The sequence below is a fragment of the Palaemon carinicauda genome, chromosome 8, assembly GCF_036898095.1.
Source record: "Palaemon carinicauda isolate YSFRI2023 chromosome 8, ASM3689809v2, whole genome shotgun sequence".
NCBI lineage: Eukaryota > Metazoa > Arthropoda > Malacostraca > Decapoda > Palaemonidae > Palaemon > Palaemon carinicauda.
In genome coordinates, this window is record NC_090732.1 from 81,378,695 (window position 1) to 81,391,747 (window position 13,053).

General features: G+C 41.3%; 1 protein-coding gene across 1 annotated transcript; it reads left to right on the top strand.

The window, feature by feature from the left end:
• Positions 1 to 10,749: 10,749 nt before the first annotated feature.
• Positions 10,750 to 12,771, top strand: LOC137645335 (uncharacterized). The gene is made up of 4 exons (XM_068378147.1): positions 10,750 to 11,001; positions 11,304 to 11,418; positions 11,674 to 11,934; positions 12,161 to 12,771. Exons 1-4 carry the CDS (start codon positions 10,750 to 10,752, stop codon positions 12,769 to 12,771), a joined length of 1,239 nt encoding a protein of 412 aa, XP_068234248.1.
• Positions 12,772 to 13,053: the final 282 nt, after the last annotated feature.

A 13,053-nucleotide genomic window follows, 5' to 3' on the forward strand; every position in this document is an offset into this window, starting at 1 on the left:
AAGTTGACACCCTTGATGTTGTGAGTGCGCTTCAGGAGTCGGGGAAGGTAATCGGCTCCGAGGATGATCTCTATGCCAGTGGCATTGTCATCTGGCTGCCTGTCTGCAAGACGTAGACCACTAGCCTCTAGAGTGCGAACTGCATGGGTATATCCAGGCGTCCTTATGTTCTTCCCCACGTTCGGGTTGACAATGGCAACGACCTTATGCTTGCGGCGACCAATTTTCAAATTGAACTGCACCAAGTCTGAACATTGAGGTGGTTCGACCATGTTGAACGAGTTGAGTCAGAACACGATTTTTCCGACAGGAGCAAGGTTCAGTGACTTGACTACATTGGGATGAACAAACGTGCGTTGGGCACCACAATCCAGGAAAACTCGGGTGGTGTGTTTAAGTTTTCCATTAATTAGATCGCCAGTAAAGGTGGGTAGAACAGCAGGGTTTATTTCGTTTGCCTGGTTGGTTTGTTCAGTCTCACTCGAGGCTATATGATTAAGTTGAACAGAAGGTGGGGCTGCTCTTGGCCCATCAGGTTGGTGACCCACGGTCACGATGTTAGGGCAGAGAGGCAATTTGTGGCCACGTTGGCAGTTCTGGCATGTAACATGGGCGGTGCAATCACGGGCAACATGTTGCGTCGAAAAATATTTAGTGCAACAGCCTAGTTGGTTCAACCGCGTTAATCGACTATTTGAATCGGGGAACCGGGGGCATTTTGTAGAAGAGTGACCATTGTGGTCACAGAAAACACAATTGTACCGAACAGGGTTACCTGTTGGTGGGGGAGCTCTGGCCGGCTCTGGTGTACGCTTCTGAGTGGGTTTTGCTGGGTTTTGGGTTGGTGTGGATGGTGTCTTCAGCTTAAGGGCATCACTGGTTGTTCTATGGAAGGGCTTAGCCAATTTTGTAATTGAATTGCCGTTTACTCCAGAGTTAGAAGGTTTAACAGGAAGCCGGTCTTTGCTTGGCTTCGTCAACAGTTTGGCTAGCTCCTTTGTGCGTGCATATTCGTATAGTCCGTCCTTTAACTCTTGCAAGGACACGGATGTGCTATTGTAACGGCGATAAACTGTCTCCAAGAGAGTGGGGTTTAGCTTACTCAGGATGGCATGCTCCAACAGATCTTCGGACAAGGGGGCTTTGGTCACTTGCACGTATTCTTCCTCAGCATTGTTCCACTCCATCAGAAACCGTCTGAGGTCAGGTCCATCATCCGCCGGGGGACTCATACTAAAGAGCTTCTTACGCAGCAAATGACGGTCAAGATCAGGGGCTGGTCATCTTAGGCACCGTAGAAGGATCTTGTACTTATCCGCTGGGGAATATTTGGGAGATTCGTGGATGGTTTGACGGAACAGGCTCCACCAACCCGTCCAACGTTCCCTACGACCTTCAAAGATGGGGGGATCAGGCTCAGAGGCAACGGACACATAAACAGTCTGCGGATTTGCGCCAGGTGTTTGATTCTGGGCTTGGTTGCCAGTGGACTTATGGAACACAATGCTACTGAAGGCCGTTTCAATTCGTTTTGCACAGTCAACCAGCATCGGGTAATTCGCCACAACGGTCGGATGTTTATAATGAGACCTCCAAAACTGTTTGTATTCATTGAGTTTGTCCCTGATGCCTCCGATGTGAACGCTAAAGTGATCCAACCCAGGGGACGTCATGCGTGAAAGATCTACTGAACTTAGGCTATGGAGGGCCAGATCTGCGTCCTCACATAGAAATTTGAAATCGACCTCCTGTTGCTCAAGCCGTGAGTTAAGTTCCTCCAAGCTGAGAGCTTCAGCCTGAGGTTGTGGAGGGTTACCGAGATTAAGAATTTGTAAAGACATTTTGGATGAAACCCTTGGATGTGCGGAGTTTGCAAATTCAAAGTTAAATAAATTCTTAAGATTTATGGGTATGTCTGAGGAATGGAAACTCACCCTACTCGAAAGGTTTGGGAAACTTGTGCGGCTATGTGTGCACAAGAAGTGACCATGGATTGGTTAAATGCACAATGAAAAAGTGTGGTAAGTGGCAATGACAATTTACAACTATACAGTATAGGCTAGCACCAAAATGACAAAAGTAAATAGAACTTAGATAGTCGCAAAAAAAATTCAAACACCACTCGCGCTAAGGCCAAACTTGAAATTACCTCATGCAAAGGATAACTAAATCTCACTCACAACAGAGGACATTACATAAAGCTTTCCTCACACAGAGGTTAAACACAAAAGTTTCTGCAAAATTACGCTAAGGCTGAGGGTAAAATTATTGACGCACTTGTCAAGTGGTAATCACAAGTAAAAATAAGATACGCTACACATGGGTAAGACGACCTTTAACAAATTTTGAAGTGCCTACGTGAAATTGTAGACTTAGCAATATCGCGCTAAAAGTTCTGTGACCAAGGACACGGGGTTAAGCTTACAAGAGGTGTTAGTAAGAAAATTACAGCACTTGCACAAAGGATGGTAAACCGAGGTACAAAATTATGGAAAAAAGTAGATTCGCAAATTAAGTCGAACAGAGCAAAATGAACGGTGCTCGCCTGGAGCAGTAAACAATGAAGTCTGAACAACGAAAGTGATATACCTTAGTTCCAGTGTCTCGGAACTTTCTGGTTAAATGCCAAAATTAGGTGAAAAGATCATATGAACAGACGGGCAAAGAACTTCGCAAGTTAATAGTAAAATAAGGCAGCATGCAACCTAAATCGATGACCTGAACATATATAGTTCTGTCGTCTCAGAACTCATAAATAAACCTGGTTACACTGTCTTCCTTAAGCGTGTGTCAAATACTATAAAATTACAAAACTCTTCTCTCGTTCCAACTCAAGTCTGGGCATTACACTTTCTACAATGTGGCTGGTGCATGTGGGTAAGTGTGGTATAGCGAGGTATTTATTGCTTAATCAAGCTAGGTTACGTTAATTTAATGATCCAAAAGTCAAAGGTGAGAGATCCGGTTCGAAGGACCACTCGTGTGGAGAATTTTTATCTGAATGGTTGAGTGGGAACTTAGTCCAGGAAAGTCTCCCTACGGTAATTACCCAAAGCTCAACAGGGGAGGATAATGAGCACTTACTCTCGGGACACAAACGCCCTGCTAATACTTTACTGCCATAGTTCACTAACCTTTCACTCTTAAATACAAAAGGAGGCAATTTTACTGTCCAGAGGCCGGAGAACTCCACACGTTAATTTGGAAATAATCTATGGCCTACTCTAGCTTTGTCAGGGCTAGAGTCATCTCACTCTAAGGCTCTGTTTCGACTCCGTCCCAGTGACCCCAGTGAGATGCTGTACAGGTATCTTACGTTAATGCAATTAGAGACAATAAAAAAAAGGGGGAACAGTGGAGTATAAAAGTATAAAGTAAAGTTAAATGGGGATCTTCACCTTCAAAGCACTAAGTAAAAGAGCGTACACTCGCTGATACCAACTTACCTCTGTCTAGAGTAGGTTACTCTCAACACCTTGGGTACTTCTGACCCGTCCCATAGCATAAGTGGGTAAAATTCATGTAATGCGGGTTAAGGATACCAAAATGTGTAATCTATTCCAAATGATTTATTACAGAAAAAAAGGGATGGAAATAACTCGATGATTTTAATACAACAAAATTAAAAATTGGAAAAAATATCAGTAACTCAATTATAAGTTTTACATATGATAAAATGAATAAGTGAATTTACAACACAAAAAATTGAAAACGTTAAACGGAATTAACTCGTGGATTAAACCTCAAACAGAATAAATAAGAGTAAAAAAATTCTGATCAACAATTTGTGCGGTAGGATGCTGTGAGGTCCCAACATGTGGTCAGTGACCTCAAGCAATTACCAAGATCAAAAAAATATGAATACATTAATTTCCATGCACGCAGCCCGAAAGATGTAATGCCAAAATAATACCTAAACTTAACTTATGAGAAATTGAAACTTATCTAAAGGGGGAATGGCCATTGGTTGAACTCACAAGATTTTTGTTGTTGTTGTTGGCGCCCGTGTCCTAAATGTGGCGGTCTTCAGTTTGCTCACTAGGCCTACAGCACTTAATTTGCAGAGTCAACGGCCTCCTCCAAGTTCTACAACTAGCCCCCAAGACTGGAACCGACGTGCTGTAGAATTAGCAGCTATGCACTAACACTGGTCATCTGCTTGACCTCCTCTACGTATTCTTGGTTAGTTATTGTGTAAGGGGACAGGCTAGTGATGGAGAGTGGGAGCACGAGGTTGACATTGGAGTCTGACTGGGCAGCTCCGTTTCGTACCGTGGCCTGTATGTTTGTGAGATCGAGTTCAGGTCAGCTGCGTCCTCCTTCCTTCCCAAAAAAAAGCGTATCTTGGTGCGTAGGCCTACGGTCTTGAGGTGCCAACTCTCATTTAGGACAGGCTCGAAAATCTTGTGCCTTGTGAATTTCAAGCAACACACTTATTTAGAATACAAGGAGAAATCTTGCAACTCCAGGAGGCAAAGATAATCCTAATTCTAAACATCTGGCATATAGAATAAAAAATGAAACTAAAAGGTAATTTAGCAAGTCGGGCTTACGTGTGTGGACAACCATACCTCCTAGACTAGCAGACTTGAGTTGTAATTAAGAGATTTAAAATACTGTACCTAAATACTTACGGTAGAATAATGTATACAAAAACACAAAAGTATTAATCTTGGGACACTCGCTTAAGAAAGACACATTACTCACATTTTTCCCTGCCGTGACGTCACGAACAATAACAAAGTCTAAGTATAAACTATGAAGAAGAAGAGTAGTGAAGAAAATTTTTCACAAAAAAGAAGAAGAAGAAGAAGAAGAAGAAGAAACAGACTGGAAGCCTTACACCCCTTTAGCTTTAGGGAAGGTGTTTTGCAAATTATGTTAATGCTGAAGTTTGCTTCCTGAAATGATAAGGTAATAGTATTTCTGCAGACTGCATCTTACGTCTTTGTGTATTATCTTATTGTATAAATAAAAGAGCTTTTATTTACTGCACGTGTTCCGTGAGATGCATGAGCAAAACAGTTATTACGATACCAAAAATACTATCATGGTGGTATGTTGGTATGCAAATAATTATAACTTATTATTCCTTTGTGAAAACATAAAAACGAAAAATGTGTAATGCTATTAGAGTGCCCCTTCTAACGACAAATCATAATCTTTAAAATTTCAAAAGTTACCACATATTATGCCCATAGAAAACTTCCAATGCATTTCTACAGAAAACGTAACAAAATTACTGATAAACTAGTTTAAATAAATCTATCCTGTCCATAAGACCTCTTTTCATACTTGAATTAGATGGTCCTTCTATTAATTCATCCTTCGTTGTAACATTAAATTCTAGGATATTTTTTATGTAAAAAAGGACTGTATTGGGGTTGTGTAAGTTCTTAACGATTTTAACGTCTATTTATATCGAATATGATTAACTTTAGAAGAAGAGGAAAACCTTTGAGACTAACTAAGCGATGGAAAGCTTCATTTCGTAACATAGATTTTTGTGTTATGTAAAAAACAAAGTGAAACAGGTACATACTATCCTAACGCCACTTTACGGACAAAGTCTATAGTTTCGTTTGCTTTAAGAAACACACTCCTCACCCCCACCTTAAATTCAACCACCCTTTCCGAAAGAAATATAACTGTGATTCAATCGAAAATTACATAAAAATATATGGTAGCAATATCATTAGCCCTGTCTTGAAATAAAACGAAACCGAATTTTCATCATGCGGTCTCATGATAATCAGTTCATTAAGTATTGATCCACTACCAAAATTGGCAGTGGTGATGCATTGTATTACTTACCTAATTAGAATGCTCCTGAAAACCATGAGACTGGTGTCCTTTAAATCAAAATTCTTCAAAAACGAATCCTTGCTAAATATTGAGTGTATCATAAGGAATATTGCATAATTTCCACAATGCCCTCTGTATGATAAGTGTGTATGTTGAGTCATAAATTCAAGATGAATAATTCTATACACACTTATTTAGGTTTGCCATTTATTTATGTTACATTATCGGTGTTTTGTCGCTAGTGCCTCTGTTGGTGAACCGTGAATGTTGTAACTAGTAGTTGTTGTTCCGTGGAGAGGAAGAAAGCAATAAAATGTCGTTGTAGCCTGTCAAGTTATTGTCGGTATTTTACTCAAGCATCCTCCCATATATTGACCATTTTTTCCGCCATCAGGCTACCTTCATCTCAAGAGGCTATGGGCCCAGGTCGTAACAGATTCCATTTCGACGGTGATGAGGCAAAATACGAGTGATTGGAAGTAAAGTTCTGTTCCTATTTGAGACTAGAATTTACTTGAGGTGGTTAACAGTTCCGACTCCCCAAGCGCCGAAGATAATGCCAAAGTGTATGCCGAGACTGTGCAACTTTTGGATGATTAGAGCCTATCTTTAATTATAAAAGATGCTAAAGACGACAAGTTTTAAGATTACATAATTAAGGCTGCAGTAAACTAAGAATTATAGCCTTATACACGGAGTTGACATCTCTGAAGAAATTTTAGGAAGAAAACGTGACTGACTACATTACCAGAGCTGAGACAGCAGCTAATTATTTGGAGACTGATGTAACATAGTGTAAGAAATCCTGTAAAAAAGTAGTTCGTGCTTGTGCACATATACATGCATATACACAAATCAACTGAGTCTGATTATAAGTTCTCAACTAGTAAACGTCGTCATCCATGGACTCCCGACAACAAAAATCATTACATGGTGGCAGCGAAAAAGCAAACCTAAAATGAACAGTGTTGAAAAAATGCACAGTGAAAACAATGCCGTGACAGAGAATAACGAGAAGCCGTGAAACTTATGAGTATTTATGCTGCGGGCGCTGCCATCTTGGATGCTGTTGATAAACCGATCAAAGAAACAATAGTCAAGTGTGAACAGAGCGCTACAGAGGCCCATAAGGATGTTCTGCTGAAAAATAGAACTGGAAATCGTGATAATGGCAGAAGCTCGTGGGGCAGTGCCATACATGGACTGGTCTGCTGCTAACATAGATGCTTTCAAGCTTTTCCACTAGCGCTGTGACCTCTACTTCAGTGTCAAGGACATAAAGGCCAAAAAGCAGGTGGACCATATACTACTTCTCTCAAGGGAAGAGGGCCTGAAGAAATACAATTCCTGGACCTTCGACAGGGAAGAAGATAAGAAGAATGCAGAAAAGGTTTGAGAAAAGTTTGAGGCACAACTGGAGAGGAAAATCAACTTTCTCATCACCTGCTTATACCTCCAGAAGTTCAAGCAGAAAGAGGAAGAGATGATCAATGACTTCCTTGCCCTATGCAGGTTGCAGGCACAAATGTGCAATTTTTGCAACGACAAAGAAACTCAGGAAGGACTTATTGAGCAGCTTATCACAGGAACTTGTCACTGAGAGCTACAGAAGGACTTGTTGGCCAAGAACAAGAAGCTGATGCGGGAGGAAGCTCTTGACATCGGACGCACACACGAGACATCACTCACCGACATGCGCCAGCTAGCGGAGGTGTCGGACCAGAAGTGCCAGTCAGTAAGTGCCGTGAAACGAGTCCGAAACTCGCAGTGTCGTAGCTGTAGGGGAACTCATGAGGCTGGGCACTACGTGTTCTGAGTGTGGAGGAAAAAACCACTAGGCAAAGATGTGCTACAGAAAAAAACGGCAGTCAGCAAACAAGCGGTGGAACGATGGAGACAACCACGACCGGTCCAAGCCTCAAGAGCAGAAAATGTTGAACCGTAAGGGTACAAACAAACGAACACAACAGAAACAGTTCGCCGGCATCCATGACATGTCACAAGAGGACGACTACCCCATGTATGAGGAATTTGAGCAACTATCGTTTGACGCATATCGTTTGAGGCATTCGCGGAGCTTGACATCGTCCTACCAAATCGGCCCAGAACTCACCTTCTGAAGGTAAAGATTGATTGTAGAGTGTAATACCTTCCCACTGTGAATATTCCAGATGTTCCCTGATAGAGTCGACAACTGAGGACTACCGCGACCAGGTGCGACCAGCCGAGTGTCAACATCACTCACGACATACAACGGTTCCAAGATACAGCAGTTTGGAACTGTACAAGTCCGGTGTGCATATAAAAGGAACGGTTGGCAGGACACAAGCTTCTTCGTTATGGAAACCATGGGGCCAGTAATACTCGGGTTGCCAAGAAAGATGAAGCTCGTCACCTTGCACTGTGCGGTCACCACAGAAGCGACATCGCCAATCAACTCGACCAAGAACCTCGTGAACAGGTGCCTTGGATCAATTTGACAGGGTTGGTAACTTCCCAGGCACATACCACATCGTGCTAAAACCCGACACACAGCCCGGATCCCAAGGACCTCAACAATGCCATCTAAAGATGTCACTACAAGACGCCAACAATTGAGGAGCTGACGCACAAGTTTGCTGGCTCTAAACACTTCTCAAAACTGGATGCAAAAGATGGATATTGGTCGGTGAAACTCGACCCTGAGTCGCAGCTGCTTACGACCTTCAACTCTCCCTATGGTCAGTACTGCTTCCAACGCACGCCTTTTGGCCTGGTGATGTCTTCCAGCAAAAAATGCATCAGATACTGGAGCTCTCTCAGGTTCCCTAGGGATTGCCAACAATTTTGCTGTGTTTGGTAAGACCAAAGATGAGCACGATAAAAACTTACATAGCCTTATGTGTGTCACTAAAGAAAAAGGACTTGTCTTCAATAACACTAAGTGTATAATCTACCAAAACCAAATCCCCTTCTTTGGTGCTGTGTCGACAAGGAGTGAGTACACCCCGACCCGTCCAAGGTAGAAGACATCAAGACCCTGGTCAGTCCGACCAACGTGACAGAGCTACAAGAGCTGCTAGGGATCATAACATATATGGCGCCGCTCATCCCAAGGCTGTCGGACCTGACAGTTCTGATGAGAGAGTTACTCAAAAAGGACACAGAGTTCGACTGGTCACCACATCATGAGAAGGCACTACGCAAAATAAAAGAGTTGATCTGCGCTGAGGTCACGTTGACTTACTTCGACACAAGTAAGGAAACAGTAACTCAAGTCGATGCATCGACAAAAGGACTTGGTGCTGCACTCACACAGTAAGGAAAGCTAGTCATGTTTGCATGGAAAAGCCTGACCCAACAGAACAAAGTTATGCTAACATTGAATGTGAACTGTTGGCAGTTGTCTCCGGGTATGAATGTTTCCACACTTATCTATATGGCAACTCCTTTGGGGTTGAGACTGACCATAAACCGCTGGAAATGATCAGCCTCAAGAACCTCAGTGCCGCACCGCCAAGACTACAGAGGATGCTCCTGCGTCTTAAAGGATACGACATGATCATCCGTTACTAGCTAGGACGAGAGATGATCCTAGCGGATGGTCTCTCGAGACTGCCCAATCAAAAATGCAACACAACAATTGATCTTGATCTCAAAGTACATTTCGTCCAATTTTCAGGGAGCAAGCAACTCCAGCTGCACAGCTGAGGGACCATATCCTGAGAGGATGGCCCAAGACACAAAGAGAGGTCACGAGTCAGTTCCGGCCCTATTGGTCCTACCAAGATGAACTGAGTATCAAGAACGGCATTGTTCTCAAAGGCGAGCAAGTGTTAATCCCAAGAAGTATGAGGGGTGAGATCTTACAGAATATCCACAGTGGACACCAAGGAAGTGAAAAATTCAAGCTTCGCGCAGAAAGCTGTGATTTTTAGCCTGGCATCAATAACGATATTGGTGAACTTGTACTAGGATGTCCGACATGCCAGGAGAACCAGAAAAGTCAAGGACCAGAGACACTAAAACCGCATGAGATCCCAATATGTCCCTGACAAGTCGTCGCTACAGACCTCTTCCACTTCAACAGTCAGGAATATCTGCTCGTGGTGGACTATTATTCCAAGTTCTCCTTCATGCGTCGAATCCCCCTCGGGAAGTATTCCAGCCAGTCGATTGTGAGTATCACCAAACAGCTATTTGGCAAGCAAGGAGTATCAGAATATGTTGTGAGGGATAATGGACCGCATACATATAAGTAGTTTGCAGCAGAGTGGGGATTTGAGCACGTAACGTCATCACCCCACTACGCGCAGTCAAATGGTTTTGCAGAACGTGTAGTTCAGCCCATGAAGTCGGCCACGAAGAAGGCGCTGGCGAGTAAATACGACATGAATATGTCTCTGGCCTGCCTACGCTCAACACCAATTGACCATGTCGTTCCTAGTCCGAGTGAGCTGCTGTTTAACCAGAAGCTGGTCAGTAATCTCCCAGTCCGTTGTCGCAACAAGTACAAGCACGCAGATAAGGTACAGGAGAGACTTCAGCAACGGCAGAGCATACAAAAGGCATATTACCAAGATGTAATCTTATATATCTCATGTACTCATGTGAAAGGTCAAATTAGGGTTTTGCCAATTTCCCCCAACTGTATCTTACATGTATTGTCACAAACGTTAAAATTACTCTTTTCTAGGCCTAATGTTAAACTATTCCAGGTATCTTAAATAATTCGTTATGTAAAATGAACCAAACTTATATTGGTTGAAGTCTATACTATCGCAAGGGGGGATGTAACATGATGTAAGCAGTCCTGTAAAAATGTAATTCGTGCTTAAACATGTCCACAAATCAAATGAGTCTGAATAAAGTTCTCAACTAGTAAACGTCGTCATCCTTGGACACCCGACATAAAAAAACATTACAACTGCAGGTGAAACTATCAGTGATATTTTATCGATAGCAATGGTTCTTGAAAGATTACTCAAGTGTTTCAAGACATTTTCTACGGTAATAACCCAGGAGGAGACTACAGTTAGCTTCAGTGAATTCAAGAAAGCCCTTAGATCTTTTGAAGAGACTGAAAGAAGCCACCAAGTACACCTAGGCCTATCTAAAAGCAAAGATGGTGTTATGAAAAGTTCCAGTAGGCCTAGCAGCAGCAAGCTCTTCAGTAGTGGTAATATATTCACCAGTACTTGTTTTTCTTGTGGAAAGGTAGGTCACAGGAAGCCTGATTGCCCTAACAGACATAAGCAGAATTGGTATGATTATCATAAATCTCGTTCTCATAATTCTTAAAATTGTAGAAGTAGGGCTAACCCTAAGTCAAGTGCTGCAAAGTTTGTAAGTGATATGTAAGGAATGTTTTATATGTTCCTTCTTACAAGCAAGACATATTTTCTGTTCAAGCTGCCTCAGAAAATGGAGCAGCTGTTTTTTTTAACCCCTAACTATGCTAAACTTAAAGCAACAGATGGTACGATTTTTTCTATATGGAAAAGAAAGGTAAATTATAGTTTATTGATAATGGAGATTCTACCAAGAGTAACTCTCAAACTATACAGGCGTGGCATAGAGTGATGAGTCACTGTAATGCAAGGGATTTACCTAAATTACCTGGAATTGTTGATGGTATGAAAATGAGTAATAAAGTTAATTTTGATTGTGATATTTGTACTTAGTAGCTCGTCTGTCTGTCTCTCTGTTCCTAAATAGAGAGACAGACAGACGAGCTACTAAGCAGCTAGAATTGGTCCCTTGGGATTTATCTGTTCCAATAGACCCTGTTGCCAGAGGTCTTAAATATGTGATTTCTTTTGTGGATGATTATTCTGTATTACTTACTTGTTTTATATTTATTGAAATGTAATAGTGATTTCATTAAAGCTACTCAAAAATTTCTAGCTGATATTTCTCCATATGGTTCAGTAAAAAGATTGAGGACAGATAATGGTACTGAATTTACTAATAAAGATTTTAGGTCACTTCTTATCAGAAATTGTATTAAATATGAATTTTCTGCTTCTGTCTTCAATTTTCGACATGGTCAGATGTTTATTATTAGAGGCAAAATTGCCGAAGAATTTTGGACCTATGCAGTAAAGACATCTGCATATATTCGTAATAGATGTTTAAATCCAAGAACTGGTAGGACACCATATGAGATGATGACTAAACTTAAGCCTAGCTTAAATAGTATGAATGTATTTGGTACTGTTTGCTATGGGTATGTTCAAAATAAATAGAAGCTGGACGCTCACAGTGAGCAAGGGATGTTTGTGGGTTATGACACAGAAAGCTTACCTTGTATAATACCAAAGAATTGATGATGTTAAGAAAATCAGATGTGTAAAATTTAATGAAAAATTTCCAGAGGAAAGAAATATGTCTGAGTATATTTTTGATGATGAGTTTCCATTGTATACACTAAGTCCTAAAGTTTTAGATCCTTTAGAAGTTGAACATTTAGTAACAGATGATGAAAAGAAACATAACCAAGGTCAAGTAGATGAGTCAGATAAGCTGAATAAAGAGAAGTGTAAAGGTGATTTTAACAGAAAATACCCTAAAAGGGAGAGACGTAAGCAAGTGTATCTTAATGGTTATGACACTGACACAGATTCATCTAGCATAGTAAAATGTTCTGTAGATTATTGTTATAGGGTTACTGATATACCTAGAACATATGATGAAGCAGTTTCATCTCCGGATGCAACTCATTGGAGGGAGGCCATGAAGGAGGAGGTGAAATCACCTGGGGAGAGTGACACATATGAACTTGTTCCTCTACCTGGTGGTCGCTCTCAAGTGGCAGGTAGATGGGTTTATACTGTTAAACTAGGACCTAATAATGATGAAAAATACAAGGCAAGGTTTGTAGCAAAAGGCTATTCACAGATTCAGAATATAGATTGTCAGGAGACTTTTCCTCCAACAGCCCATATTACCTCAGTATGTATGTTTATGCAGTTTGCAATACAGTAAGTTTTTATGGTACACCAAAAACGATGAAATTTATTTAACTCAGCCAGAAGGCTTTATCAAGAATGGTAAGAATGGTGAAAAACTATTGTAAACTGAAAAAAATCATTGTACTGCCTTAAGCAAAGCGGCCACAACTGGAACAATCTTTTACATAATTTTCTCTTGTCTAACAATTGTGAACAATCTTTTGTAAATCCTTGTGCTTACACTAAATGGGAAAATAATGCGAGAGTAATACATTAACTATCATTTGGGTCGATGATATATTGATTGGTACTAGTT

What these genes read in the sequence shown, in the direction of transcription:
- LOC137645335 (XM_068378147.1), top strand. Translation starts at nt 10,750, where the DNA reads ATGGTTCTTGAAAGATTACTCAAGTGTTTCAAGACATTTTCTACGGTA. An exon ending in CTTGTTTTTCTTGTGGAAAG is followed by an intron (nt 11,002 to 11,303) that starts GTAGGTCACAGG and finishes GGTAAATTATAG; the next exon opens with TTTATTGATAATGGAGATTC. An exon ending in ATGTTTAAATCCAAGAACTG is followed by an intron (nt 11,935 to 12,160) that starts GTAGGACACCAT and finishes AAAAATTTCCAG; the next exon opens with AGGAAAGAAATATGTCTGAG.